This window comes from Helicoverpa armigera, chromosome 1, assembly GCF_030705265.1.
Source record: "Helicoverpa armigera isolate CAAS_96S chromosome 1, ASM3070526v1, whole genome shotgun sequence".
Classification (NCBI taxonomy): Eukaryota; Metazoa; Arthropoda; class Insecta; order Lepidoptera; family Noctuidae; genus Helicoverpa; species Helicoverpa armigera.
Window position 1 is genome coordinate 2,918,275 of NC_087120.1, and position 27,455 is coordinate 2,945,729.

General features: G+C 39.6%; 1 protein-coding gene across 1 annotated transcript in view; it reads right to left on the reverse strand.

The window, feature by feature from the left end:
* LOC110379473 (laminin subunit alpha) overlaps window positions 1–27,455 on the reverse strand; it is a 48,730-nt gene that overhangs the window by 16,548 nt on the left and 4,727 nt on the right. Inside the window, exons 3-39 of the mRNA XM_049847413.2 lie at window positions 23,739–23,866; window positions 22,945–23,053; window positions 21,578–21,748; window positions 20,577–20,793; window positions 19,837–20,046; window positions 18,262–18,455; window positions 17,857–17,932; window positions 17,411–17,548; window positions 16,642–16,753; window positions 16,158–16,333; window positions 15,628–15,804; window positions 15,171–15,293; window positions 14,871–15,029; window positions 14,329–14,582; window positions 14,073–14,209; window positions 13,419–13,557; window positions 12,390–12,578; window positions 11,783–12,145; window positions 11,145–11,297; window positions 10,387–10,561; window positions 9,793–9,953; window positions 9,180–9,339; window positions 8,676–8,909; window positions 8,233–8,395; window positions 7,606–7,768; window positions 6,548–6,670; window positions 6,182–6,356; window positions 5,462–5,573; window positions 4,798–4,989; window positions 4,443–4,665; window positions 3,789–3,916; window positions 3,179–3,303; window positions 2,466–2,639; window positions 1,828–2,029; window positions 1,416–1,495; window positions 645–753; window positions 108–222 (exon numbers count right to left, since the gene is read on the reverse strand). Coding sequence (XP_049703370.2) covers window positions 108–222; window positions 645–753; window positions 1,416–1,495; window positions 1,828–2,029; window positions 2,466–2,639; window positions 3,179–3,303; window positions 3,789–3,916; window positions 4,443–4,665; window positions 4,798–4,989; window positions 5,462–5,573; window positions 6,182–6,356; window positions 6,548–6,670; window positions 7,606–7,768; window positions 8,233–8,395; window positions 8,676–8,909; window positions 9,180–9,339; window positions 9,793–9,953; window positions 10,387–10,561; window positions 11,145–11,297; window positions 11,783–12,145; window positions 12,390–12,578; window positions 13,419–13,557; window positions 14,073–14,209; window positions 14,329–14,582; window positions 14,871–15,029; window positions 15,171–15,293; window positions 15,628–15,804; window positions 16,158–16,333; window positions 16,642–16,753; window positions 17,411–17,548; window positions 17,857–17,932; window positions 18,262–18,455; window positions 19,837–20,046; window positions 20,577–20,793; window positions 21,578–21,748; window positions 22,945–23,053; window positions 23,739–23,866 — 6,039 coding nt within the window. The remainder of the gene's footprint in view (window positions 1–107; window positions 223–644; window positions 754–1,415; window positions 1,496–1,827; window positions 2,030–2,465; window positions 2,640–3,178; window positions 3,304–3,788; window positions 3,917–4,442; window positions 4,666–4,797; window positions 4,990–5,461; window positions 5,574–6,181; window positions 6,357–6,547; window positions 6,671–7,605; window positions 7,769–8,232; window positions 8,396–8,675; window positions 8,910–9,179; window positions 9,340–9,792; window positions 9,954–10,386; window positions 10,562–11,144; window positions 11,298–11,782; window positions 12,146–12,389; window positions 12,579–13,418; window positions 13,558–14,072; window positions 14,210–14,328; window positions 14,583–14,870; window positions 15,030–15,170; window positions 15,294–15,627; window positions 15,805–16,157; window positions 16,334–16,641; window positions 16,754–17,410; window positions 17,549–17,856; window positions 17,933–18,261; window positions 18,456–19,836; window positions 20,047–20,576; window positions 20,794–21,577; window positions 21,749–22,944; window positions 23,054–23,738; window positions 23,867–27,455) is intronic.

A 27,455-nucleotide genomic window follows, 5' to 3' on the forward strand; every position in this document is an offset into this window, starting at 1 on the left:
ACCCTAAAAACTAATGCACCGATTTTAAAAATTCTTTTACATTGTAACTCAACTAAGTTTGTCGGTCTGTAGGTGCTATGAAATATTGTTGTATATTTGATACATACCTTGAAGTCTTTAGTTTCGTTAGCGAGTCGCTCGCTCATGTTCTCGATGGTGATGAGAAGGGCGTCAGTACACGAGTCGCACTCCAGACATCCTTCATTGGGTATTAGCACCCATCTGAGGACAATATCATATTTAAGCAAATGACCAAATGTGTGTTTGGTTAAAAAAACCGAGCACCTATTCGTTATCTTGATTTTAATGGCTTTATGTGTGTTTCAAATGGTTTTAATGACTCTCCCATGATGCATGGGTGTATCAATCATCTACTTCCAGGCTATGGGCTGCTTTGAGAAAGTTTCTAAAACCCACAGAGCGATTTCGGCCCGACCCGGGAATCGAACCCGAGATCGTGCCCAGCGACCGTGCTTGCGACAGCTAGACCTACAAGGCTGTTACCCTTCTACATAACATAGCATTGAAGAGCACTGGTACTCAGCTGAATCCGGTTAGACTGGAAACCGACCCGAACATAGTTGGAAAAAGGCTCGGAGGATGATGATAACATAGTATTGGAGATAGAATGTAGAATATGTTACCTTTCCGGGCATCTGTCGCATTTCTCTCCGACGACGCCGGGCAAGCACTCGCACTGACCGGTAGCATTGCAGGTGAAGCCCAGTGAGTAACCAGTGTTACAGTTGCAATCTGAAATAGGAGGGTCATGAGTCTACTTGTTTCGTAACAATCCTTTAGATACTAGCTCCTGTGGGAACCTCTGCACGAACCCGGATAAAAAGTAGCCTGTAGGCTTTCTCGATAAATGGACTATTTTTTTTATAACACTGAAATATTTTTTTAAATCGGACCAGTTGTTTCTGAGATTAGTCAAACAAACAAACTCTTCAGCTTTATAATATTAGTATAGATGTAAAACGTCGTCACAGCTTAAAGACGTCCATAGCTGGGTAAATCCCCCAGCTTGGGGGTGACAAAGTCCCCCCGAAGCTGTTACCCCAAGTTACTTCTAGCAAGCGATTTTATGCAATGGGCAATTTGATTTAAAATAGCAATGGAAATTAGATAAGTGATACAGTAGATAGAGTATGAATTAGAGAAAACACTAGAATCACTATTAGGACAGAAGGAGGCTACTATGGTGGTAAGAGCATTCAATAATGGAATATATCGGTGCGTCTACACGGTGCATGTAGCTGGAGCAAGTTAACATGCGCAAGTGACAAGAGGTAGTTTTTTTGGTACATGCGCGAGTTGCTAGATTCTCGTTTTTAAAATGCATGTAACCTGTGCAAGTTAATCAACATGCGCAAGCTACTTGCATCCTATCATCAAAATATAATTTTACTCACGATCACATCCTTCCTTGGTGTAGTTCCAGTATCCAGCAGCGCACTGCTCACAATGTTTGCCAGTCACACCCTTGGCACAGCTGAAACAAATTAACTCAATTTATTAACCTGTTAAGCACAAGTAGGATAGGGCTAAAATATCAAAAAAAAAAGAAACAGTATTTGAACCTCTTCTTATTCTTTATTGCACATTTAACAATACATATAAAAATAATAATAAAGACAGTTTAAGTATATCTAGGACACCAATGACCGATAAAAAGGTGAAGAAAAACATCATGAGGAAACCTGTACTTATATAGTCTGAAATCACCAACCCGCATTGAGCAAGCGTGGCGATTAATGCTCAATCCTTCTCCATGTGAGAGGAGGCCGCAGCCAAGCAGTGGGACTAGCTACAGAAACTACTGACCTGCACTGGCCGGTGCTGAGGTCGCACTGAGATGACTCGGAGGCGAGGTCACAGTCGCACGGAGTACAACCCTGGCCGCTGTTCAGGCCCCAGTGGTTGGGAGCGCATTGGTCGCATCGGTCGCCGATGACTCCTGGTCGACACACGCAGGTGCCGGTCGCGGGGTCACAACGTTCCATACCGAATTCATCGCAGCTACATGCTGTTGGTAAATAGCATATTCAAGGAAGACGTATTTAAGTTGTGCTGTACATACGTGGTCAGGTCTAGGACGAAAGTGAGATGAACAACAACAACACAAAAAGCTAAGTTCCAAATGATTATAAAATTGACCCAATTTGTCGTCTTAGCATAGTTGACTTAATTCTTTAGGGAATTGCAGGTGCCCACGAAACCATTTGGATTAAATTGGCTGGCAAATTTTTAACTGTAATAGTTTCCCATCCATTCCTAAGCAGGTACGGTAGACTGTACATCAGTGGTAACTGTCGTGCTCCTTAACTCAATAGTAATAAGTACGATTTTCCTATAAAACTGTTACCACTGACCTGAAGTTGACTGTACATGCTGAAGGTCTCATCATCATTACACAAAAGGAATATAATGTACATAAATAAACTGCTATACAGCACACTTACCGGTACAGTTCTTGGAGAAGATGGCGTCTCCGTAGAAGCCAGGGGCGCAGAGGTTGCAGGCGTGGCCAGCAGTGTTGTTCACGCACTTCAGACAGTCGCCATTGTGGCTGTCGCATGATCCCGGGTCATTGATGTTGATGTTCCCGGAGCAGTTGCAAGGCTTGCAGTAGTCACCTGAGGAATACGTGGTTTTTAATTTTTGTGTAGGTACAGATAACATGACATAGGTATAGCCAAACAATTTGAATATTGTAGGTACGTGTACGTGAACTTATGGCTCGACGACCTTTTTCGCTCGTGTGTCACCCTAAGTACGCGTACTTTAAAACCGTCAGTTCGCCGGCGATCCAACCGGTTTGCCGGCTCGTAGCTCACACGTGTACACTGAAAGCGTGCGCGTCCATGAACAGACAACACAAAGCAGAGCCGCGAGCCGGCAGAATTTGGGTTCCCAAAATAGGCCATTGACAGATGTATTATTATGGAAACGGGTTATTCAATTAACTAGTTGCAAGATTTGAAAATCTTTAGACAGCCAAATAGAGCCAGTAGAGGAGCTGCCGCCGCACTCAGGGACTTTTAACGATTCTTAAGTTACTCCTTAGTGACGGATTGTTAAAGAAATCCTTCACTAAAGAATGGCTTATGTAATCATTAAATGTCTCTGAGTGCGGGAGTTAGATATTTAAATGCAGTGATAGTGTAGTACTTACCGATAACTTCAGGTTCACCATAGTAACCAGCGGCACAGAACTCGCACCTCGCACCCCCGTACCCAGGTTTGCACTGACACGAGATCAGAGAACCGTTGTCGCTAAGATCACAGCCGATGGCGAAGCTGAAAGGGCAAAATTTATTCATTAATTATCGATTTTACGATTGGTGGGAAGAATCAAAAATCGAAGAGGTGTGCAGACAAACTGGGGAGGCCTTTGCCCAGCAGTGGGACAGTAAAAGTTAAAACAAATAATAACGATTTAACTAGCTACCGCTTCAACTAGACGATTTTAACTTCAATGTAATTTTTAAGTTCATGCATGTAAAACTTCATCAACATATTCTTTCTGCCTTTCTTTTAGAGATACTTGTAATTCCTAGAAAAAAAATGGACAAGGGCAGAAAGAAAATTGTAATTCTCTGTCTGATTCGTTTCGCAAGTAACATTATTTCCAGCTTTTGATACAAATTGTACGTCATGGCCGGATAAAAATGCGAATGCCACCCCTTTTTGTGGATTTTATATTTGTGGAATTAAAAATTATATATTCATATTTATGGAAGATATTATAAGCATTATCGGGTTTGCTTCAGCTGTTAACTTACTTGTTAGACACGTAGGGCATGGGACAAGCACAGATGAGACAGTCCCGTGGAGTTCCTTGCAGAGCGTCGCCATGGTAACCAGGAATACATTGCTCGCAGTGGTCACCCATCGTGTTGTCTGTGCACTCCTATATAAAAGATATATTTAGACAAATTGAATTGGTCTGCAGTTCTAGAAAAAGTATAAAGATCAATCTATTCTATTCAAAATAATGACAAAGTTCTATCTCTAGTGGTCAAATCAACAGATATATGCACATATAGAATTGGGAACGGCTTTAAGGATATTGGTAAGTATAACAATTACTATTTTGGGATCGCTAGCTCTTTGTCTAAATTGGCAAATTAACTAACTACTTCGTTGAAATTTGGTATGTAGACAGGTGATATAGATAGTTCAACTCAGATTTGCGCGCGGCCCTATGTGTGCGTCGGCTTGTAAATATACAACTTTCATTCGTGTGACAGTGACGACTGTACCTCTTGTCACGCACACAAAGTCACAAAGTCACGCACACAAGGGTTACCCACACATAAGGCCGCGCGCAAGACTGAGTTGAACTTACTATACCATGGATTAACACATTTTATCGACACACCACGCGGGCGAAGCCACGGATAGAAGCTAGTAAATAAATACCTAAATAAACTCACCAAACAGACTCCAGTGTTAACATCGCACTCTCTAGAATGTCCGTTGCACTGGCACGGCACACAGAAGCCGGAGCTGAGCCGGTAGTACCCCTCAGCACACTGCTCGCACGAGAGGCCGCGGTAAGCCTTGGGACATTGGCACTCTTCGACAGAAGACGCGCGTTTAGCGTCAATGTACTCCCCGTAGCCTTCCACTCCGATGTCCAGAGTTACGGCTATTAGGCTGCGTAAAAAAATGGAGTTTTTAAAATTCATTCATTCTTATTAAAATGTATTTCAAGGATTTACTTTTTCTTGAACAAGGGTACACAAAATATATATGGAAAGAAGTTTGACTTTTGGCTTTGCAACTCACCTAGTTTCAACAGACTGGTCCCAGTAAGTAGCCCGGATGTATATGCTGGTAACATTGACGAGTGTATTCATGAACTGTTCTCTGGAGACTGGTGAGCCGTCTGAGTTACTGAACTCGTCCTCGGACAGTCTGACCGCGTGTGTCCATTCTACCTTCGAAGGTGGTTGTTCCACGCTGTTGTGCACTAAATAACTGTGAAAAGTAGAATATTGTTTTAAGTAGGTATATAATGATAAAATGTATCTAACAATTTACTTGGTAATAAGTGTGATGCACTAAACTGTATTTTTATTTCCAAAATTAAAAGTGATAATGAAGATGAATCAGAAACTACATTATCATGTGAAAGTCCTTTTTGATGGATATATTGTTGCTATCCACCATACAGTTCATAAAATCTCCTGGCCCCAAAGTAATACAAAACCACCATGCTTTGCTAGACAATAAGCTGATGGCAGGTACTTACCCCTAGTTCCCTACCACTTAGTCTGACACGTCTTACCAAGGGGTATTGGGTTGCCCAGTTAACTGGGTTGAGGAGGTCAGACAATCAGTCGCTCCTTGTAAAACAACTGAACTCAACTGCATTCGGTTAGACTGGAAGCCGACTTCAACATAGTTGGGAAAAGGCTCTGGAAGATGAAGGATGATGGCAGGCACTTACCCATCAGAACCGCCGATTATGACGTCAGCAGCCGCTATAGCTCCTCCGTCGGGACCGGTCTCGTAGAATATCGAGTATGTTAGGTAGCCGCCGTAAGATGTTAGCCGTTTTCCTAAACATAAAAAATAACATAAATAAACTTGTGTAATAAGTCCTGGGGCTTGATTGTGCTATTTTTAATTAAGTAACATACGATAGACATTGCGCTATTTATTATTTTAAATGAACGTGTTTATCCTTTTCTGTGATTCAATAATGCCTGCCTGCAAATGATTTAAGATTACAATAAGATTGCAGAGCAGACTGCCCTGTAGACGAAATGCATTGGTACTTTCCTGACTTGGAGTCGAACCCACACTCATAATCGAGAGGTTGGTTCTTTACCCACTGGGCCACTACGTCTGTCATACGTACGACTGTCATAGTCATTCGTACATAATAGTTTGCTACGCTTTCTGGCAAAAACTACTTTTCTTGGGGGTATAATTAAATTAATTGAATCACTACATAGTATAAAACAAAGTCGTTTTTTCTATCCCTATGTCCCTTTGTACGCTTAAATCTTCAAAACTACGCAACCGATTTTCATGCGGTTTTTAAATAGATAGAGTGATTAAAGAGGAAGGTTTATATGTAAAATAACATACATTAAATAGTGAAGAAATATTGTTATCCCGTGCGAAGCCGGAGCGGGTCGCTAGTTCAAAATAAAGTGCTTACCAAGATAATAATCCGGGGCTCCGAAGTACACGACCTTCTGTCCGCTGTCATCACCGACGAGGTCGGCGGTGATGGTGGAGTCGTTCCTCATCACCGGGGGCAGGGTGCGAGGGAAGATGTTCAGAGTCCTGTTCGCCTCAACGTTCACCAGGTACCAGTCGCCCATGCCGCTGATCTGGTGATGAACATTGGAATTAGGCGTTGATATTGTATAAGGATTTTTTCACGATAATTAACACTAGCCGTTTTACTACTACAGGCTTTTTATCCGGGTTCGTGCAGAGGTTCCCACGGGATGCGTGTGAAACCGCTGGTAGAAGCTAGTTATATTATATTATAAATATTATGTTAATATGGTACACTCACGCTAGCCCAATATAAGTAGGAGCTGGTACAGCGAGTGGTTCTTCCGAAGCAGTAACATTTGGTGCATCCCTCAGGGTTCGAAGACTGCAGGTTGAAATACTCTTCCACGCATGTGTCGCAAGCCTAAACATAAAAAAGGTGTTAATAATGCTTTATTTAAGTTATCTTTTGATGCCAGTTTCTTTGTTTGAATAATCGAGGATAGAGTTCAGATTTCAAACAATAGTCAGAAGCCAGTAAGTCCGACACCAGTCTAACCAAGAGGTATTTGGTTGCCGGGGTAACTGGGTTGAGGAGGTCGAAGAGGGCAGTCGCTCCTTGTCAAACACTGGTACAGTTTCCGGCACGTAACTTGGTAAGTATCGTGAGATGAAAACAGATCCTATTTTTTTCAAGTAGATATAATTGCCGATACATTGATGACAATAACCATATAATAAATGCACAAGCAATAACAGGGATCACTTTTTTGTATCATTTAGTGCGCTATGTGCAAACTCACATTAATTAAAGGACCCAAATCCTTGCCAAGTTATATGCCGGCTACTGCACTCAGTCGCATCTGGTTAGACTGGAAGCTGACCCCAACATAATTGGTAAAAAAGCTCGGAAGATGATGTAAAAAAGCAAGTACTTAGGTAAAAAGATAAAATAAAAAGTAATTTATTCTAACAAGGCTGAAAAACAGTTTGGAGGTCACATTTACAAAAGACAGCCCCCAAAACGCCCGCCCTTCACCACTTCCTATGTGTCTTTGCTGGGAAGAAGAAGTGGTGGAACAAACTCCCCAAGAACACAATTCTGTCTGTATAATTTAAAAAACCGTATACAAAATACAAAAGACTAGCAAGCGCAGCGTAGGACGTCCACCAACAAGGTGGACAGACGACCTTTTAAAGGTCGCCGGAAGACGCTGGATGCAACTCGCTTCCAACAAGTATCTGTGGAGATCTAAGGGGGGACCTATGTTCAGCAGTGCACGTCCTATGGCTGAGATGATGATGATGATGATTATTATTATTTTTTAAAATTATAATAAAAGAAGAAATAAAACTCGCCTGTCCAGTAACATATCGCTTGCAGTAACACTGTGCAGTGCTCTGGTCGCACACGTCGTCAGTAGTTCCGTCTCTGTCGCACGTGCACGGGACGCACTCCGGGAACGCGTAGTGGCCGGGAACACAGTGGTCGCAAGTACGGCCTATGACGTTCTCGCGACAACTGAAGGAAGAAGTGATTTTATTGTAGTACAAAAATAAGTCTAATAATGTAAGAAAATACACAATTAAATTCAATAGCAAATGGATAACTAAAAATCTTCTCTCTTTCTCTCTCTGTAGAATAGTAGATAGATTGACAATCTAGCGATTAGTAGCGATTCACTACATTCTATATCACCCAGGGAAAGTCTATCTTCCCAACAGTGACAGAAAAGAAGAATGAACAAATATGTATCTATGGAATTTTGTTTAATGTTGCTGCACAACAAATCTTAATCTATTATAGACTAACTGTTCTTTATACACTATTGATTATCGAATAAAAGTGTTGATTTTCACTTGTGTGCGGCAGTGTACCTAGCTGGATTTATGAATAAACAATTAGACCGGCAAAATGTTACCAGTTCTAGAAGTGGAAAATGTTTCTCAGTTATTATTTTATTTTTTCAAAGAAGATGTACTCACGCGCAGTTTCCGCTATCAGCTTCACATTGCAGTCGGTTGTCGACAACTCCAAGCGGGTTGCAGTTGCAGTCGTCACAACCACGCTGCACGTCGAAGTTGAAGGTGAAAGGCTTGCAGCGGTCACAGTTCTCGCCCTCCACGTTCTTTGGGCAGATGCACATACCTAAACAAACATTTTATATGAAATAAATGCTAGAAAATATCTTTGAGCTTCAGAGATGATACAGGCTCTCGAAATACCAGCCGGCTTAATTCCTTCTTTGATTTCATGTCATACAAAAGCTATTTTATAATCGGTTAAAAAAGACAAACTAAATCTCAACTTGTAGAACTCGTTTCGTAGCCATTATACCTCTGATAGCATCCTGAACTGTCAGGGCTCACTAGCTGTTCCTTTCGCGTCATACATCTTAGTAAATTAAATTGAAACAAGAGAAACATACCATTATCATCACAGATGGCCGTTGAAGGACAATGACAGGGCCTGCAGTTAGGGAAGCCGTAGTATCCAGTGCGGCAGGCACTACAGGACCTGCCGATGACGTTGGGCTTGCAAGGGCACTGGCCTCCGAAGGTGTTGCACTCCAGCTCGGTGGAGCCCATGAAGTCACACACACAAGCCAGGGCACCGCTGTTGTACTCCGCCGTGATGGAGAACATCGCGTCACGACAGAAACCTGAAGAGTTTTGGTTGAAGAAGTTCGCTAACGTCGTCATCATTCGCCTGCCGTTTTAGTGGGGGCGGAAGATGATGATGAAGTTTGGTAACAGTGATATAAATATTTTACATAAGAGAGAAAAATATTTTGGTTTGACAGATACTGTAATTAATCACATTACCAAATCATTGTATTAATGAAATATAGAAGTTTTTTAAAAACGCAGCAGATTCGGAACAATTCAATTCAATTCAACTGGACTATAGAAGATAATGAAAGAAAACTAACCAGTCTCATTGGAACCGATATGGTAGTGGTTATTGGCACACTTCTCGATGAACTCCCTGGTGTAATCCACTACGTTTGCTTCAGTGAGAGCAGAGTCCACGAAGTCTGGCGCCGCGACCACGAGCACGTAATCAATCCATAGACCCTTGCTGTTGTTGCCCTGTATAACGAAAATGGCGTTTTTGAAATCTTTAAATGTTTTTGAAGACTTTCTTGTCAGAAATTCATGATAGATAGATAGAGGCAGTCAAATGTGTACTATAACAATTAATAGTTTAAAACACTTAAAAACCGCTTGTGTATTGTCATCAGAACTCAGAGCGTGTGCAAAATTTCTTCTTAATAGAAGACCGGGAAGTGGGTCAAATTAGGATTCCAAGATTTTCTTATATACACAGTTAGAAGTTAAGCTAAGTTTTAAGCGCGTTAAGATTGCATGGTCGAGGAAAAATCGATGATGTACAATGTACATGTTCCATGACTTCGGTTTGTTGTCTTCAGTTCTTTCCGCTTAAAATTTATCGAGATGATCTGAACCTCTGTGACTATTTACTTTACACTGCAAACTATCGAAGACCTTTCCCGTCACCTTAGTAAAAGCACAAATCCTTACCCAGAATGTAATGGTGAAGTTATCAGCTAAGGGGAAGTGTTTAGTCCCGTCGGGCAGCTTGAGGAGTGACCGACAGCCAGTGCTGGACGGACAGTGCTGGACAACCATGTTCGTGTCAAACTGCTGGGTGTCAGTCTTTACCGCTACGTTGATTGTACTTTCTGAAAGGTGATGAGTATTTTTTTACTAGGGTGTACAACAGGCACCTAAGTTCTAAGAAAGTACTTACTTATAAGATCTTTTGTTCGAGTTCGTTTTAGTTCGCAATAAAGATTTTGAATTTGTATTTAGCTACCTTTTTGTAGCAGCTATATATCTACGGAACCAGGTATCAACTGAATTTACTAATTGAAAAGTGAACTGAGACCAGTTGTTCGCTATAGTAGAACAGAGGTACAAAACTCCATATCCCCAGTCGTCTTTGTACGCTTAAATCTTCAAAACTACGCAACCGATTTTTATGCAGAATAGACAGAGCGATTGAAGAGGAATATTTATACGTTTAAATACTACCATTAAATTGTGGGGAAATACTGATATCCCGTGCGAAGCCGGGGCGGGTCGCTAGTAATAACATATAATCTACCAACTTACCCGGATGCACTGGCTGATAGTAATGCACCATGAACATATAGTCTCCAGCCGCTGGTATCTTGGACTCGATCCTCACGGGTTCCGCATCAGGTATCAAGTATATTACTGCCGTCGCGTTGTCGAGGCTCGGGGGCCGAATGTCTCGGTCGCCACCCGTGCCGGATTCGATTTCAATCTGTGGGAAAATGTTATTAGTCAATGTTTCACTCAAAGTCAAAGTCAAATCATTTAGGCCTTTACAAGCACTTATGAACGTCAGAAATATAACTAAGTTCGATTCTTGTTCACTATCTTTCAACTGCCCTTTCTGGTCAACTCTGGACTATATTTTTTACTTCATATTAACTAACACGCTAATCATCATCAGCCCTTTCGTTGTCCTGCTGGGCACAGGCCTCTTCTCACACTGAGAAGGATTGCTGAATGTTATAATCCAGGTTTTCTCGAAAACCCTTCAAGATAAGAAATTACATGTAAACTTAGAAAAGTTGCACTGGTACTTGCCTGACCTGGAATCGAACAAGCGCGCTCATACTTGAGAGGTCTTGGCAACTAAATGTAATCGGAAGAGATAAAGGGCTTATTACATTCGACTAAATTCAGTCGTCTAAATAGGTTTGTCTAATTAGGTTTCTAAATGATTTAATGAAACCTACCTTCCTAAATGCGATTACATTTGACTGAATTTAGTGACTGAATCATTTAGACGACTGAATTTAGTCAAGTGTAATAAGCCCTTAACATTAGATGTTATTTACCTTCTTAGAGTCGACAGAGGCTGCAAAGTTGGCTGGTTCGCATTTTCCGTTGCGTCTCAAGCAGTATGGTCGAGGGGTTATGTAGTCTAAATGCCATTCAGTCTCTGGAATCGCCACAATAGACTTGATACCGACTAAAGTGTCGCGGTCGCCCTGAAACACACATAAATTACAAAGGTTTGTGTCAAAGAACTATTGCTAAAATATTTTTATACACTCTTTTAAATAAGGAACAGAAAATCAATAAAAACTGTTAATTAAAATTAATTGGCTTTCATTAAAATAAACGAAACAAATTATCATGGAACTTATGACGAAAATGTTGCAAATAAAAACAAATGTACGCTAAAACAAAAAAAATGTGATTTGAACTTTCTTTCAGCCAGTGACATGCGCCCCTCGTATCACTGCTGAATAAAACCTGTTTGCACTTCATCTTTTTTTGTTATTTAATTATAATTACTTTTTGCTATATTTTATTGAAGTTCTACTGTTACTTTTTAACGTTGCAATCACTAAAATGTTGATGAATTTGTAAATACGAAATTTATAAAATACCTCTAAGACGTGACAACTTCTGCTTACGTTACATGAATTAATTGAATGAAGAGATTTTTATAGGCCAAAACAAAACTTACCATCAAATAAATGACATTGTTTGCTTCTTGAATATTGAACACCTGTATCTTAGACAGATCATCTACAACAGCTTGTCGGCAAGCCGCCGTGTACGGACAATCATTGAGGTTCACAATCGCATCAGTCTCCTGCTGGTCTCCGGACTGGAATCTAACAGTGATCGGTCCTCGCGGTGCGAAGGAATAGCTGGTATTGTAGGCTACTTCTATCTCGTTAACACTTTCGGCTGTACGGTTGATAGGCGTGACGTATTCGATGATGAGAATGTAAGGTCCAGGAGGGTCTATCTTCATGTTGTACTGGATCTCGTCATTGCTTAAGATTGGGATTGATTCCGCTGACGCTTGCAGCTCGTTAAGTTGCTGAAGAAAGAAAATCATTGATGATGAAAGGGTTTCAGTTTTATGCTCGTACATAGTACCTAATACTTCAAAAGTATATTTATTAGTATTGTAAAATTTACATGACAGAAAACAAATTGGTTCATTGGTGTCGATAATTTTCTACATTAATGAAGAATGACTTTGCTGTTGATTTTTATGAAAAACTTTAAAATAAGGCAAAACAACCAACATTAAAGCACTTATAATATCCAGTAGTACTAACTTCAACATCGTCGATGTAACCGGTAACAGAGGTGCTGAGGCCGCTGACGTCAGCGGTGGGTCTGCCAAACAGGCTCGGATAAGCGAAGTGCCTGCAAAGCTTCTTGTCGCCAATCACACAAGGCTTGTCCACCAACTTCGTTAGAACCGTCGCTTCGTAGTACGCTTCGGGAATCAGCACGAAGTAATCCTGGAAAAAGGAGGATTATGTCAATTTGTTTTTGTAGTTTCCATCAAAGAAGGTATTCTTAAACTGCAAGGTATAGACAAGTGGTCCTGTCTTTAGAATATACAAGCGGAACACCAGGTATAGGATCCGTAACTCAGTCCGGCCGAGGGTATTGTGTTATCTGGTAAAGTCAAAGAGGCAGTCGCTCTATGAATAATACTGGTACTCGTAAGAAAGCGTTCACACTGGAAGCTGACCCCATCTTCAGTAAAATAGGCATGATGACCGAAAAAAAGTAATTAGTACCTACGTCTTTTAGATAACGTCTATTTTCTCTCACAAACAAGAAACACGATTGAATTTTGAGTTAGGTACGTCACTTCCAAGTCTATATATCATATCATATCTGACACAGACGTGACGTCACTAGCCCCCACTCTCAATCTTTGTTTCGTTATATTTTAATTAAAAAAAAATTGGTTGCCTGTAAAGTCGGTACACGGGCGAAAGTTTTACGTGACAACGACTTTGAGTCTCTCTCGCTCTTAGGCGGGCTAACTGTGCTCGAGTAGAAGGGACGCGTGCCTTTCACTTTTTATGTCTGTCTCTCTCGCTTTTAGGCGGGCTAACCATGCCCGAGTGGAAGGGACGCGTGCCTCTCACTCGCTCTCATTGTGAGCGCGTGAGCGGAGCGTAACGCAGTTTCTTGGAGTGTCACCCGGCAAACCAATTTATAAGACGTTGTCACGTCAAAAAACGTGTCTAATGTTTTTGGCCAATCTAAAATGCGGACTAATCAGAATCACTATTTTTTTACCCTATCAACATGCATATTCCTTTTATAATTAATCTCATACTCACAATCATGACTTCTTTAGTGGTCTTGATGGTGATCATCCAGCTGCCAGGGTTCATGACGAAGGGTGATGGAGCGATGCCCTTGTCACCAGCTACAGTCACCAGTTGCGGTTTGTTTGTTGGCCGCAATGCTACGTTGAACCTGTGGAATGGTCGATTTTGTTTTCATATCCAGTTCAGTTACATTTTGGATACTATACAATCAAAAAAATGGGGATAAAAGCTTATGTGACAGGACCGAAGCAGAAACATTGCTAATAAGAGACATCGGTCGAGATGGTATGCGTTGCATTTTTAAGGCGCTTACCACATCCAAATTGGCTCGTCTCAAACATTTTTTTTTGGCAAAAAAATTCAAAACATGTTCTCGAAAAGTTTTCTTGATACAAAAAATTGTAAACTTACCTCTTAAAATGATCTTCCACCAAAAATATTTTACTACTCAACTCATTTTAAAACTACTAATTTATATTATGTTACGAACGTTACAAACGTCCCGTCATCAGGCTTCTCTTTTACGTATTTTGTTTCGGGTGCTGTCATCCTTTTAATCTACTTATCTATTTCGGAATGAATCTGTCTATGAGCGCTTGGTATCACCAGCAATCGCTTATGAGATTTGTATGTATGTCTGAGTGTTCAGCTAAAACTACTTACTTCTGCTGAATATCGCCGATGCTGTCCGGGGTGACGATAATGCTCGCAATAACAGTGTCTTGCAGAGGGTTTGCGTATTTCAGCACCATGCGATACAAAGACGATTTGGGAATCAGTACTCTATTCGTCACCTCGTTCTAAGATAGGAGAAAAGAGTAACTTCAGTAATTAGTTGATACAAGATTATTTTTTACATTGATAAATCGTCAAGGTTCATTGTTCCCATCTATGACTTCCTAATGAAGAGCTTACTAACCTGGAGCATAGAAAACACGACGTAGCCCTTCCAAGAGTAATTAGGGAACACTTCATCCGAGTTTCTGTATCTCACTGGTCCAGACTGCGTGTATCCTTCTTCTACTTCATATTGGAACTGGTGGAGCGTTGGGAAGTAATGGGCACGGATGGGTCTGTCACAGCGGCGACCTTCGACCCTGGAGTGACAGCGGCACTGACCGGTGTTCTTGTCACAGATGTTATCGATTGAACCTCCGATGTCGCAGTCACATTCTGTGTAGATGGATAGTACTTATTAACTGGCGTTGAGGTCTTCATAATATTAAGCTGAATTTATTATTTAATTTCCTACATGACCTATAAATCCGTTAATTTTAAAAGTTTCATGTGACAATTCAAGTACATAAGTTTTAAAAATATTCTGATAACTTATAAGAACCAGAAATATTCCGACGATCGCCAAAAGGTTCTGGGCTAAAATGTATACCTGACAAAGCCCATAATATTATGTCAATAATATATTATATAATAGTAATGAACTTAAACTTCGGATTTTCTTACCAGTACATCCATAAACGTTGTTCGTATCGAGTTTGTAAAAGCCATCTTGACATTGGTTGCACTGGCGGTCTCCCACGTTCATTTTACACCTACATTGTCCAGATCGAGTGTTGCAGGACCCCAGTCCTCCCAGGGTACCAGCCAAGTGGCAGTTACAATCTAGCGGGAAAATAAAGAATTTTATGAAATACATTAATACGATTTCAACTTAGTTCAATTAATACGCTCTTTGAAGTAGATAACCATTAAATATCAAGGTTGAAGTTTTACGGTAGTACTGATCTTTACAAGCTTACGTACCTTCACAACCAAATGGATTGTACTCTTGCAGGTTCCAGAAGAGAGGCTTGCAGTCATTACAGATACGCCCTTGCACTCGATCTTTGCATTGGCATAGTTCACCAGCAGGGACTGAGCCACAACCTGTGAAAATGATAACAAAAATGTGTTGCTGCGTACTTAGAGAACTTCAGGAGGTTTCATAAAATTCTATGCTCCTCGGGGTTAAAATAATCTTCGAATATATACGATCGCATAAATATAGAATTTCCACAACAGACAAAAAATGGCACTGATCATGTAGCTGTTTCCAGTTACGCGTACAATAATAAAATATGTAGCTAATAAAATCCATAGCCTAGATTATAACTAACTTGCCTCTCATCTCAAACAGTAGAATTGTTCTAAAATGGCAAAAGAGAAATTTCTTTTCATACAAGTACACAGGTAACTGTGAGTACTTAATCAGCTCACTTACCAGCAAAGCTAGCAATGACTCCTCTAGGGTCACAGTTGCACTCCTCGCAGGCGGGGTAGTTGTAGTACTGTTCTTTACACTTGTCACACTTGGCGCCATCGAAGTTCGGCTTGCAGTGGCATTGTCCGTTATCATCGCACGTCGACCCGATGGAACCAGACACGTCACAGTTGCAAGCTATTTCATGGAAAATTAAGCAGCTAAATTAGAGTGAAGGGATACAAATGTAGCAAGGAAAACATTTCTATTACCTACACCTTATATCAATGACAATTGCATGAAAACCTTCAGGCTTTTTGTAGCATGTGATATACTGACAGAAAAATGTGGCTGAAGTTGTAAAGTAACTTCTAAGGATTGAGTTCTGAATTATTTTTGCTACTGAAAGGTATTCCACCAGGCTACTAGACTCTCCTTAAAAATAATTTGGTTCAATTTGTTTAAACAAATTTGAAGAGAACGAGGTAAAATTTCAATAGAATACTACCGTAGACATGTATACATTTGATAAAATAACTGGGTGTACTTACGCAAACACTCAGGGTACTTATAATACCCTGGGGAGCACTGATCGCACTGCTTCCCACCAAAGTTAGCGAGGCAGTTGCACTTTCCGTCGGCTGAACAACTGGTCGAGGTGGACCCGGTGGAGTCGCAATTGCAAGGCACGCAGAGACGCTCGCGGTCGCGGACTTCCATGTAGAAGCTGATAAAGGAATTTATAAATGGATAAAGGTATCTATCAGTCATGGAATTTTGACAAACAATGCAGTTATGCAGGTTAGCCTTTCTGCGTAAGTCTTTGTGATAACAGTATGGTAAACTATAGTCAGTTTTTGGAAGTCAGGATAGGTAGGATAAGATTTTTTATGAATTTGAAGACTAGGCTTCACATCAAATTCATATAAGATTTTACACAGTATCTTAAGCAAGGAATACCTATCTAGATCTGCGATTCCTTGAAGAATAAGAATAACAATAGATTTGATATTTGGTGATATTGTAAAAACTTACCCATTCAAGCACTGATCACACCGCGCACCTCCGAAGCCAGTCTTACAGATGCACGTGCCGGTAGTGTCATCACAGATACGAGCCTGTGTTCCGCTCACATCACAGTTGCATTCTTCAAACAGGCATAGCAATCAATATTACATTTTAAGCAGATGGTTAAAAATAAAAAGAAATACGTAGTTAAAAAAAAACTGAAAAACACGCTTTTTGCAACGTTTCTTACGTCATGTAAAGTCATCAGAACTCAGAGCGTGTGCTTTCATCCCAATCGAAGGCTGAGAAGTGGGTCAAATTAAGATTCCAAGATTTTCTTACATACATAGTTACAAGTGAAGCTCATATAAGCGTGTTAAAAACGGAATAAGTGAAAGAACACTGACATAGTATTGTTTAATTTAGGTTAAAAGCCCGAAACGCGACTACACCTTGCCTAAGCTTAGCTGGCCAGGGGTAACCGGCCATATGCGGTTATACTTGGTTGTATCCGCTTAGATTCGGTGAGAACTGGATATAACCATCATCATGGCGGGTACACCAAGTACAGTGGTAGGCAAAGTAAGGTCTAACCTATTTCTTATCGGTTAGAGTTCGGGTTTCGTTGTACATAAGGGAGTACGTAATTACTAATCGAATATATAATCCATTATGTACTACTGCGTGCTCTCTTATACCTCTATACTCTCAAACAAATGGACAACGATGAGATCGGTTATTGTTATCTGCACTAAAAAGGAATATAGGATTTAGAGAAGTAAATAGAAATACTCACGTTTGCAAGTCGGGTAGTTGTAATATCCAAATTCACACATATCGCAAGTCCTTCCACTGTATTTGCTCTTGCAAGTGCAGTTGCCACTAACCTTGTCACACACAGGTGACACCGAGCCCACTGAGTTACACTCGCAATCTGGTGTCAAAGATATAGCATTAGTTTTGTTAAATCCATCTTGGAATCTAAGACATTACTATGGACTTTTCATCTTCCTTAGGGTCCGTTGAAACAGAGCGGCTCGAAGAGAAGAGCAAATTCTTAGCGCTGAAAATCTACTTAGTATTTGTAGTAAGGTTGTACGCGATCGGAGCCGGTCGGCTCCTCTTATTATTTCACACCGAGCGCCTTCGAGCATTCTTAATGACAAACGCAGTGCACATCCAAAAATAAACAAATACTAAGTACTCGATTTTCAGCGCGTTAAGAAGTTGAAAAGTACTTACTTTTGCATTCCGGTGAATAATATCCGTCAGCACAAATTTCGCACGATTTCCCAGCATAGTTGTATTTGCATGGGCACTGTTGGAAACAATAATATGTTATCTCTAAAAGTATCCCTGTATTGGAAACTTTTCACAAATCAACATGCATTTAAATGATTGAATTAGCAATAAAGACAGATAGATTTACGTCAAGCCAGAATAGACCTGAATCAAATATTTATCCTAGGTTTCATAAATAAATGTACATATAATTCATGGATACTAATATTACAAAGCTAAAGAGATTATTTGTTTGTTTGAACGCGCTAATCTGAAAACTATTTAATTGTTAGATAGCCCATTTATCAAGGAAGGCTATATGCTTTTTATTCGGTCGCTGGCAGAAGCTAGAAGAAAATAACTAACCAGTCCATCAACAGGCGTGCACTGCTGACCGTCAGTGCCGTTGAGGTTGCACGTACAAGGCTTGCAGTTAGGGAAGTCGAAGTACCCGTAAGCGCAGGAGTCGCAGTTAGGGGGCTTGAACTCCACACGACACTCGCACCAGCCAGACAAGTCCTCACAATTACCGGTTGAGAAGTGTAAGTCACAGTTGCAGGCTGGAAACGTGAAATGATCATCTTTTAGGATAATCCTACCAATATCATAATTTATATAATTATAAATGTGAAAGTTTGTGAGAATGTATAGATGTATGTTTGTTATATTCTTGGTATGTGATGATACCCTGGATTAACACAGACTTTTTATCAATACGCCACGCGGGCGAAGCCGCGGGCCGAAACTTGTTAGTACATATTTTCCTCGGAAGTACCTGACTAATGATGCTGTCCAAGATTTTAAAATTAATTTGCGCAAATACTATTGCCATCTTATGCCCGGTTTCTGAGGTCCACTTAACGAGAGTTTATCTATCCGTCAGCGCTATTGGTTCGATTACTCCTTCGAATGCGTTTCCGAGCTACGCGTCTTAAGTTAAACTCAGTTTAAACGGCGTATAACTTAACTGCCCATATTTGGCCGTTTATCTGTCCCATAACTTTGTTTGACGTTTAGATATCACAAAAAATACCACGTTTTAGGTTACTTCCGTTGCGTCGAGTCAGTTTAAGAAGCCAGTGAACAAAATTAATATTAAAATGCCTACTTATAAAAATACAAACAATGAATATAGATCATATGAATGCAAGAAGCTCGTCAGAATCGGATTTCGAAGTGCTTAAAATAATTTCTAATATATCACATTAGTGTCACGGAATAGAAGGGACAGGAGAAATCCTATCGAAATGTTTACCTACATACAATTTGAAAAAGATATCGTTTTACATGTTGATTTCTGACACTTACGAGATTATTAGACATTACTTGTACGATTTTATCGCAAAAGTACGTTAAATCCGTGAAAATCGTTTTATTTAAGAGATATCGGTTTGAAAAAAAACACAGTAATACATCTGGATGATATTTATCGCCCCTACTCTACCTCCTGTTGCGCTCCTTCAATGCACATGGTCTGAGTTGGAACAACTTTTTATTGCGTTTTTTATATAATTTTAACGTACATTTGTAAAATAGCCATCTATCGACGGATTAAGGAAGTACGTATCGATTCCTTAACTATTTATCTGGCAGTTTGGTGCTCGGAAACGCAGCAAAAGTTAAACGGCGTTTATCAATTCAATAGCTTTGTCGAATCGATAACTAAAGAAGAGATATTCAGAGACTTCAGAAACCGGGCATTAAATGTTGCCACCCTTTTAAATATGGTCCCAGTAGAGAGATCATAGATTTATTTTTAATTATTTTAATTTTTTTCATTATGTTTAATTATTAAGTTGAATGATTCAAAATGTTCATTGTTTTTTTACGTGACTTAAAACTAATTGAATTGTTCAACTAGCTGGGTTTAAAAAAAATACCATAAAAGAACCAACCGTAGACTAGGCTGGCTGAAAAAAAAGTCTTTAACGTAATACTTACGCTGGCAGACATCAGTTTCATTCCAACTCTTTCCTTGTGGCCTATAGAATGTAGGCATGCACTGGTTGCAGTTGATGCCTTGCGTGTTGTGCTGACAGTTCTTGCAGACGCCACCGCCTTCGTACTTGCCGTAGATGTCCAAGGACAGCTTCTGTCTATCCACTTCAGGGTCGTACTCGCATTCCGTTGAGTGGTTGTGGCAGTTGCACGCTGAACAAATAAGCTTGTTAGTCATAAGGTCGTTAAAGTCAGCAATCGAGCTTATGAGGGCTATAATCGGGGTTGGTTATTGTCAGAGAAAAGTCTGTTACACGGCATAAAGTTTAGTGAAACTAAAAAAAAACATAAAACCACACAATTATAGATAGAATTTGAGAGTCCGCCATCACTCTACAACTCTACTCTTCGTTTGACGTTTTGTATAGAAAATATGTCAAACCGCCATATTTCTTCCTCAGATAGTTAACTGATGATTTAAAAATCGGCCCTTAGTATAGCGGCTGTCATTGAACGTCCTTGCCAGTCGTTACGGGTAGTCAGAAGCGAGTAAGTCTGACTGGTAGTCTAACCAAGGAGTATCGGGTTGCCCGGATTGAGGAGATCAGATAGGCAGTCGCTCCTTGTACAAAACTGGTACTCAGCTGAATCCGGTTAGACTGGAAGCCGACCTCAACATAGTTGGGAAAAAGGCTCGGAGGATGATGATGATGAGTATAGCAGAGGTCGTGAATAGTACTCACGTTCACAAGTAAACCTGTCCCAGTGCTGTGAGATCCTCCACTTCTTCTGCTCGAAGCCTCGACAGCACTCGGCGCACTGAGGGCCGCAGGTGTTGTGTTGACACACACACTCCAGGATGTTGCTGTTGGTGGCCGGGTCGGCCGGCTCGCACGTGTCCGCGTGACCGTTGCACATGCAACGACCTCCGATACTGATGTCTTTGATACTGTAGAAGTACTGAAATTAAATGAAATTAAATTTATTATCTGCCAGAATATGTACGTTACTATACGGTCGATACAATAAAAAAAATTGGGTCTCACTAAGTATATTCGACTTATAAAGTCATGCAAATATTTTAAGTTCTTATAATCTAATAGCTAAATTTAAAGTACGAAACTTTACATTATAATTCTATTACTCCTCTAGGTGAGTACCTAGACGAGTTTAACTGTATAAAAACATTTATCAAGGAGCCAATTTCTGAGGGACTTCTTAAATATACTCATTCATTGGTAGGTCTTTAATGTGAGATGGTAACTTATTGTACATATATTCGAATGCACATTAGGTAACAGTTTACTTTATTTCATTATTTTATTTACTGTTGGGGAAGATGACGTTTTAAGACATCACTACTGTGAAAGCATATGTGCTTAAAGTTTTAACTCATGTCGTTGAAGAATGAAACAATGAGAGAACGAAACTGACAGGGCCAGGCCTAAAATAGTATTTTGAAAAGGCACGTATTAAAAGTTGAAGTCTCAGTGTTTGGCTATAAATAACGGGTAAATTACAAGTTTTATTTGCAAGAAACAGAAACAATACCAGTACGATTGTTATTGAGAATTTGATACCTAGTATGTACAACAAGAGTAAGTTTTTTAACGTCAAAAGTGTATGCATTCGTTTTGATATTCACTTGTAGTAATTATCTAAATTTTAGTCGTTACAAATAAAACTCGCATTTTTTTATTTACCTAAGACCGTATAAAAGTTTTCAATAAAAAATGGAACTCACTCTTCGTGTTACGGTGGGATCTTGTCTCGCCACTGACATGAGGTGTCCGAGCAAGTTCTTAGTCCTCAGCAGACGCAGCCGAACATTGGTGGCCCTGGTCCACTCCTGCAGCACTGAGGAGTTGAAGTAGGTGTTCGCTGATGGACGGTAGTTCAGTAACGATATCGGGATCTGAAAGAGGAGAATAAATTAGCTCGCGGATGATGATGGTAATGAAGAATTCTAACGGAGACTGTCTTGGCATTCTTGCATTGGCCCGTCTATCGCGTTAGGTTAAGATAAACCTGTAATGGTAGATAGTGGTGGAAATAAATAAATTGAGTGAGTTGTGAGAAATGACTTCGTTGGTTTTCTCTCTTCGCGGGAGGGATGAGTTGAGATGAAGACAGTTGCAGCCCAAAACTAAAGGAGTGGCGTCGTCTTCTACTACAGTCATTTTTCTTTGTCTAAAAAGAGATTACGAATGTAACTTGACAACGACGACACTATTGAATGATTTATTTTTATTGAACAAATAATTAAAATGTATTTGAGAAGCGTGCGATATACACTGGTGACACGGCATTCTGCCCAGGAGCAATTTGTTAAGATTTCTAACTTTACGTGATGCAAAAATGTATGTCGTATTCAAGTTGTAATTGACACCACCGATTTTTGTTGCACGGTCCATCAACGAACGCTCTGGTTGCAGGCAAATATGTAATCAATACGAGCCTTTATTATGTCTCGACATTAAGTTGCTGCATTGTAAAAAGAATACTTAGTATGCGTTTAAAATCATTCTGATTTGATGATGATGAACAAACGTGCTAGTTGATATTCTAGGAAATTATTATGCGCCTCTTAATGGGCCGTTTACTTTGGAAGCATCTTTTAGTCAGACATGAGAAATTAAAGATACTTATGTTGATAGTACACCTGCTACTTAGTACCTTACTAAATCCAAAATTAAAAATACTTGAGCACAAAAATTTCATCATCATCATGAGATCTATATATATACGAGAACAAAACAGAATATAGGAGAGTATGTAAGTGAGTTCATAAGAGAGTACATAAGATGAGAATATAAGTGAGTACATAAGAGAGTACACAAGATGAGAATATAATAACAGGAGTACATAAGAGAGTACATAAGAGAGTAGATAAGAGAGTACATATGAGGAGTACATAAGAGAGTACATAAGATGAGAATATAATTAATTTAGGTATTTTGATTATTAATATAGGTATTTTGTAATTTATTGGAGTTTTGATGCTAGTCATTCTTGAAGTAAAACTCATTCCGAGTGAATCAGCCATTATTGGTTTAACGTGAGGCTAGTTGAATTAAAGTTATTAATAAACAAAATAGTGTTATGGCTTACCTCTCCGCCCTCAAGAGGTACAATTTTGGAATACTCTGTGCTGCAAATAACCGAGTCATCTTTGGTGATGGGCTGAAGACTCTCCTTGCCGAAATAACGCTCACAATCCCTGCAGAAAAACGTAGGAGAGTTAGGACCAATAAAAACATTTTAGATAAATTCTTCTCATATCTTAGATACCATTGACTGTGTTTCGGATGGCACGTTAAACTCTAGGTCTCGCCTGTCATTGAACATCCTTGGCAGTCGTTACGGATAGCCGAAAGCCAGTAAGTCTGATACCAGTCTAACCAAGTGGTATCGGGTTGCCCGGGTAACTGGGTTGAGGAGGTCAGATACGCAGTCGCTCCTTCTAAAACACTGGTACTCAGCTGAATCCGGTTAGACTGGAAGCTGACCCCAACATAGTTTGGGAAAAGGCTTGGAGGATGATGATGATGATAAGTGCTTCTCATCCTCTCCTCTATAAAACTTAGCTGCGCCCGACTAGGTCCATAGACAGACTATACATAATTAAGAGAGAGTTCAAATCGGGTTAATAGTCTCTACCAAATGTTAAATGTAGTCAAACAAATATTTACTCTTTACTATGTCGATGACATCTCATCCATAGATGAAAAAACTAAATTCGGTTTGACCTAGGTTCAACACTCTCTTTTGACTGTGTTTACAAACTAAACGTTCAGACCCGAGACAATTTACTTAATTAGGAATCGAACTTAGATTCCTAGAAAGAATATACGGTAGCTAAAGTGCCGTATATTCTTTCTTAGTTCCAGCTATTTGTTACTTACTGAGGCGATTCGGAGAAATACTGCCAAGGTTTGAATGTTTTCCCGTAATCCGTGGACTTCTCCAGCATCCAGAGTCCAGGTCTCGGTGAGTTGCCCATTTTCACGAACACGTATGCTACGTGGAATTCCTGAAGCAAATCATACAGTACTCGTTAGATCTGTTCAATGATACCATAGAACCTTTTAGGAAATAAATTCAAACGTTTAGAATGTACTTTTAGAAATATAGTTAAAGGCTTATCCCTTTAATTAAAACGGGTGTAGAAATTATAACTATCAACAGATTCCTTCAATTTCGTTTAAAGTCTACAGGTACCGATTAAGGTATGCTATGGCCATTAACAAAGCACAAAGCTAAACTTGATGATGATGGGACTTTTTTTATATTTTCGGCTACCTCAGCACCCATTAACTTAAGATAGCCTAGCTTGGCCTAGTTCCGCGCTAATTATACAATATTCGTACAGCATCATAAATACTTAGGTAGTTACAATAGGAAGGTGAACTGCGGCTATGTCATACCAATTTTACCAACATGTGTCACAAAATATTATATAGTCCATCATAAAAAATACATTATGTACATTTAACGATTCATTACGTAGGCATGTATCGTAAATATCTCGCTATGAACTAATAACCTCGCCCTTTGGGCGTGTAAAGTTTTTTTATCTCGAACACCCACGAGTCACATCCTCTCTGGATCATGCGAACAGAGTGTGATAAGTTCCTGTATTAGATAAAACCATTTTATTTAGAATTATACCTACCTAAAAGCGGTTCGCGCGTTTGAGTGAGACCTGCGCATGTCAATCGATCATGAGGTTAAGCTCACTCCGTGGATGAGTGACCATCTCATCATCATCATCATCATCATCATCATCAGCCTATCGCAGTCCACTGCTGGACATAGGCCTCTCCAAGCCATGACGATCATGACGTATTCCTTGTTAAAGAATGCTTGTCAAACTGGTGGGTTCCATTATTGTCATTTGAACAACATTAGTAGTCGTTACGGTTTGGCAGAAACCAGAAATACCGATGCCTTTCGGTAAGACATACCAAGGGGCTTCGGGTTGCCCAGGACAGATATGCATTCGTTCCATATAAAACACTGGTACTCAGCCGTATCGAGTAAGACTGGAAGCCGAACCCAACCAACTTAAGAAAAGACTAGGCCGATGAAGTTATATTAGTGCCAGGAGTTATCAAAATCCGTATCTACGTGTACCGTTCATTTATACATCCAAATTTTTATTTTTATAATATAATTGTGAGTGTTTTGCAGATTTCGGTTTCCATGTAAAGTAAGTACTGGTCAGTTTAACGTAAGTATATAACGTCCAAGGAAAAGGGAGTGACTTTTGGTTACCTTAAAGATTCTCATAAAGTATATATGCACACAGAAAAAGTTATGCGCTTAACTGTTTTAAAGCTAAACTGGATTCCAACCTTCAGAGTGTTATGGCTGGGCAATCAGGGGAATCCCATGAGCTTAGAACAACATCAGCAATTGTAATGACTTGCAGCATTTGTCAACTGCACCACAGAATGGTCGGATCATAGTCGCTTTATCATGTATGGCACAGCAAGTGATGTCAGGTCGCAAAGGCTGGTAAGTAGGTAATAATAGCTTTCTATTATAAATATAAAATCTCGCATTGCATTAAAAATATCACAATATTAAAAACCCCATTTATGCCTTTATTATTTAACTTTGCCCGTTTATTCAAAGCTTTTCGATTTATAACCTTTTTTTACCGGACCATTGTAAATAATTTCGGATAAGTATCGACATCCGGCATCAGATGGTGCACAATTTATTGAAAACAGTCGAAAAGTGCCAAGTTTTGTCGCACCTTAGATATTACAAAAGCCCAAAGTTTTCAACACGTAAGCGCTACGAAATAAGGACAGTAGCGCCAGTAAAGTTTTTTTATCTACATTTGAATATCGTGAAGGCACTGTGGCTTGGCAACGTCGTTAGTGGAACTCCAATGGTTCATGTGCAGAGGATAATATTACTGTCATGTTAGCAAGGCGAGTTCCTGGCGCCTTAAAAAAATATCTTCAATGTGAACAACGACAAGAATCTAGAGAACTAATATTATGAATCTGAAGAGTTTGTTTGATTGAACGCGCTTATCTCAGGAACTGCTGATCCGATTTGAAAAATTCTTTCAGTGTTAGATAGCCCATTTATCGAGGAAGGCTAAAGGTTATTTATTAAGTAGTCCGTGCAGAGGTTCCTACGGGAAGCGGTTGAAAACGCTGGCAGAAGTTAGTATTACAATCAAAATGGTAATAAAAATATTGGGCATATTCTCTCGTCCATAGTAGCCATCTTCGAAGCGGCTAAATAATTAGGAGAGACAACTTTTATGTGTGCGAAGACAAGTTCCAATTTCATTACCTGCATCTGCAGTTCGCCTTAATAATAAAACATTCGCTGAGCATAAGTAGACAAATCGCAACGCCAGTTAATCAAATTTCGCATAGTCATCATGCAATACATACTAGCAAACTTTATAATGATAAACAGACATAAAACCGCATTAAAAGGGCAATTGCTTATTCTCTGACACAGTCATACTTTATAACCAGAATTCAGATACCTGTTAAAACTGCATTATGCGAATCAATGAAATGAGAAAAGTCACTCGCGCATTTTGTTGGGCGTTATTTTATAGATTTTATGGCAACAAATCAGCTATTTTTTAAGAAATAAAGCTGAAGTTATAAGACAAAGATTCTCGTTAGCGTAAACATTCGACTAGGATCGTAAATGTGTTCTATAATTATTTGAATGTCCCAACATCGCATGGAGTCCGGGTCGTTGCACTCAAACGTCATGTTATTCCTGGAGTGTCCTGAATAGTCCCCATTGGACATATGGCTCCCGTACATCCAAGCTAAAATAGTATTTGAGGGAAACATAATGTTCGAAATCCAGTATTAGATCTGTATCGAAATCCAGTATTAGATATGAATTCAATCAGTTTATAGTCGGTCGACTATAAACTGATTGAATTCACGATTTTCTTATAAAAAGTTATAAAAAGGAGCGACTGTCGACCGATTAAAAGTTTGTAGTATGTACTCTAAATAGAATAAAAATGTTTTAATTTTTAATCCACCAATTCAGCGGAGTACAAATCTGCTGTAAGCTAGTGATTATAACAAAATGGCGGATAATATAAAAACTCCAGGATGACGCGATGATGTCACCGAATTCCACACCAATATTATGGAAACAGGCACATGTTTGATAGCTAACAACGTTACACGTTTTAAACTTACACGTTTTTTGTGTAATGTGGACTAATTTTATAGAAAAATAATAAAAAAAACCTTTCGTAGGATTCTAACAATATCGACCAATCAGATGGCAGTGTAGATATTATTTTCCTTTTTTATGATTGGTCTTACCGTCTAGAATCTTACGAATGAATATTCGTTAGTTTATAAATTTACCACGAGACTTCGCAAATTGCAGCTGAGTACCAGTATATTGCATGAAGCGACTGCATATCTGACCTCCTCATCTTGGGTAAGACGTTACCCCTTGATAAGGCTTGTGTTCACACTGTCTAGCTTCTGACTATACGTGTTCCTCTAAAGACATTTTACGTTTGATTCGTGGAACTGTTGAGTTTTGTTTGTATTTTCTTAAGTCCCAACAATTGGCAATAAATTCAAGTCCATAACAATGCTTTA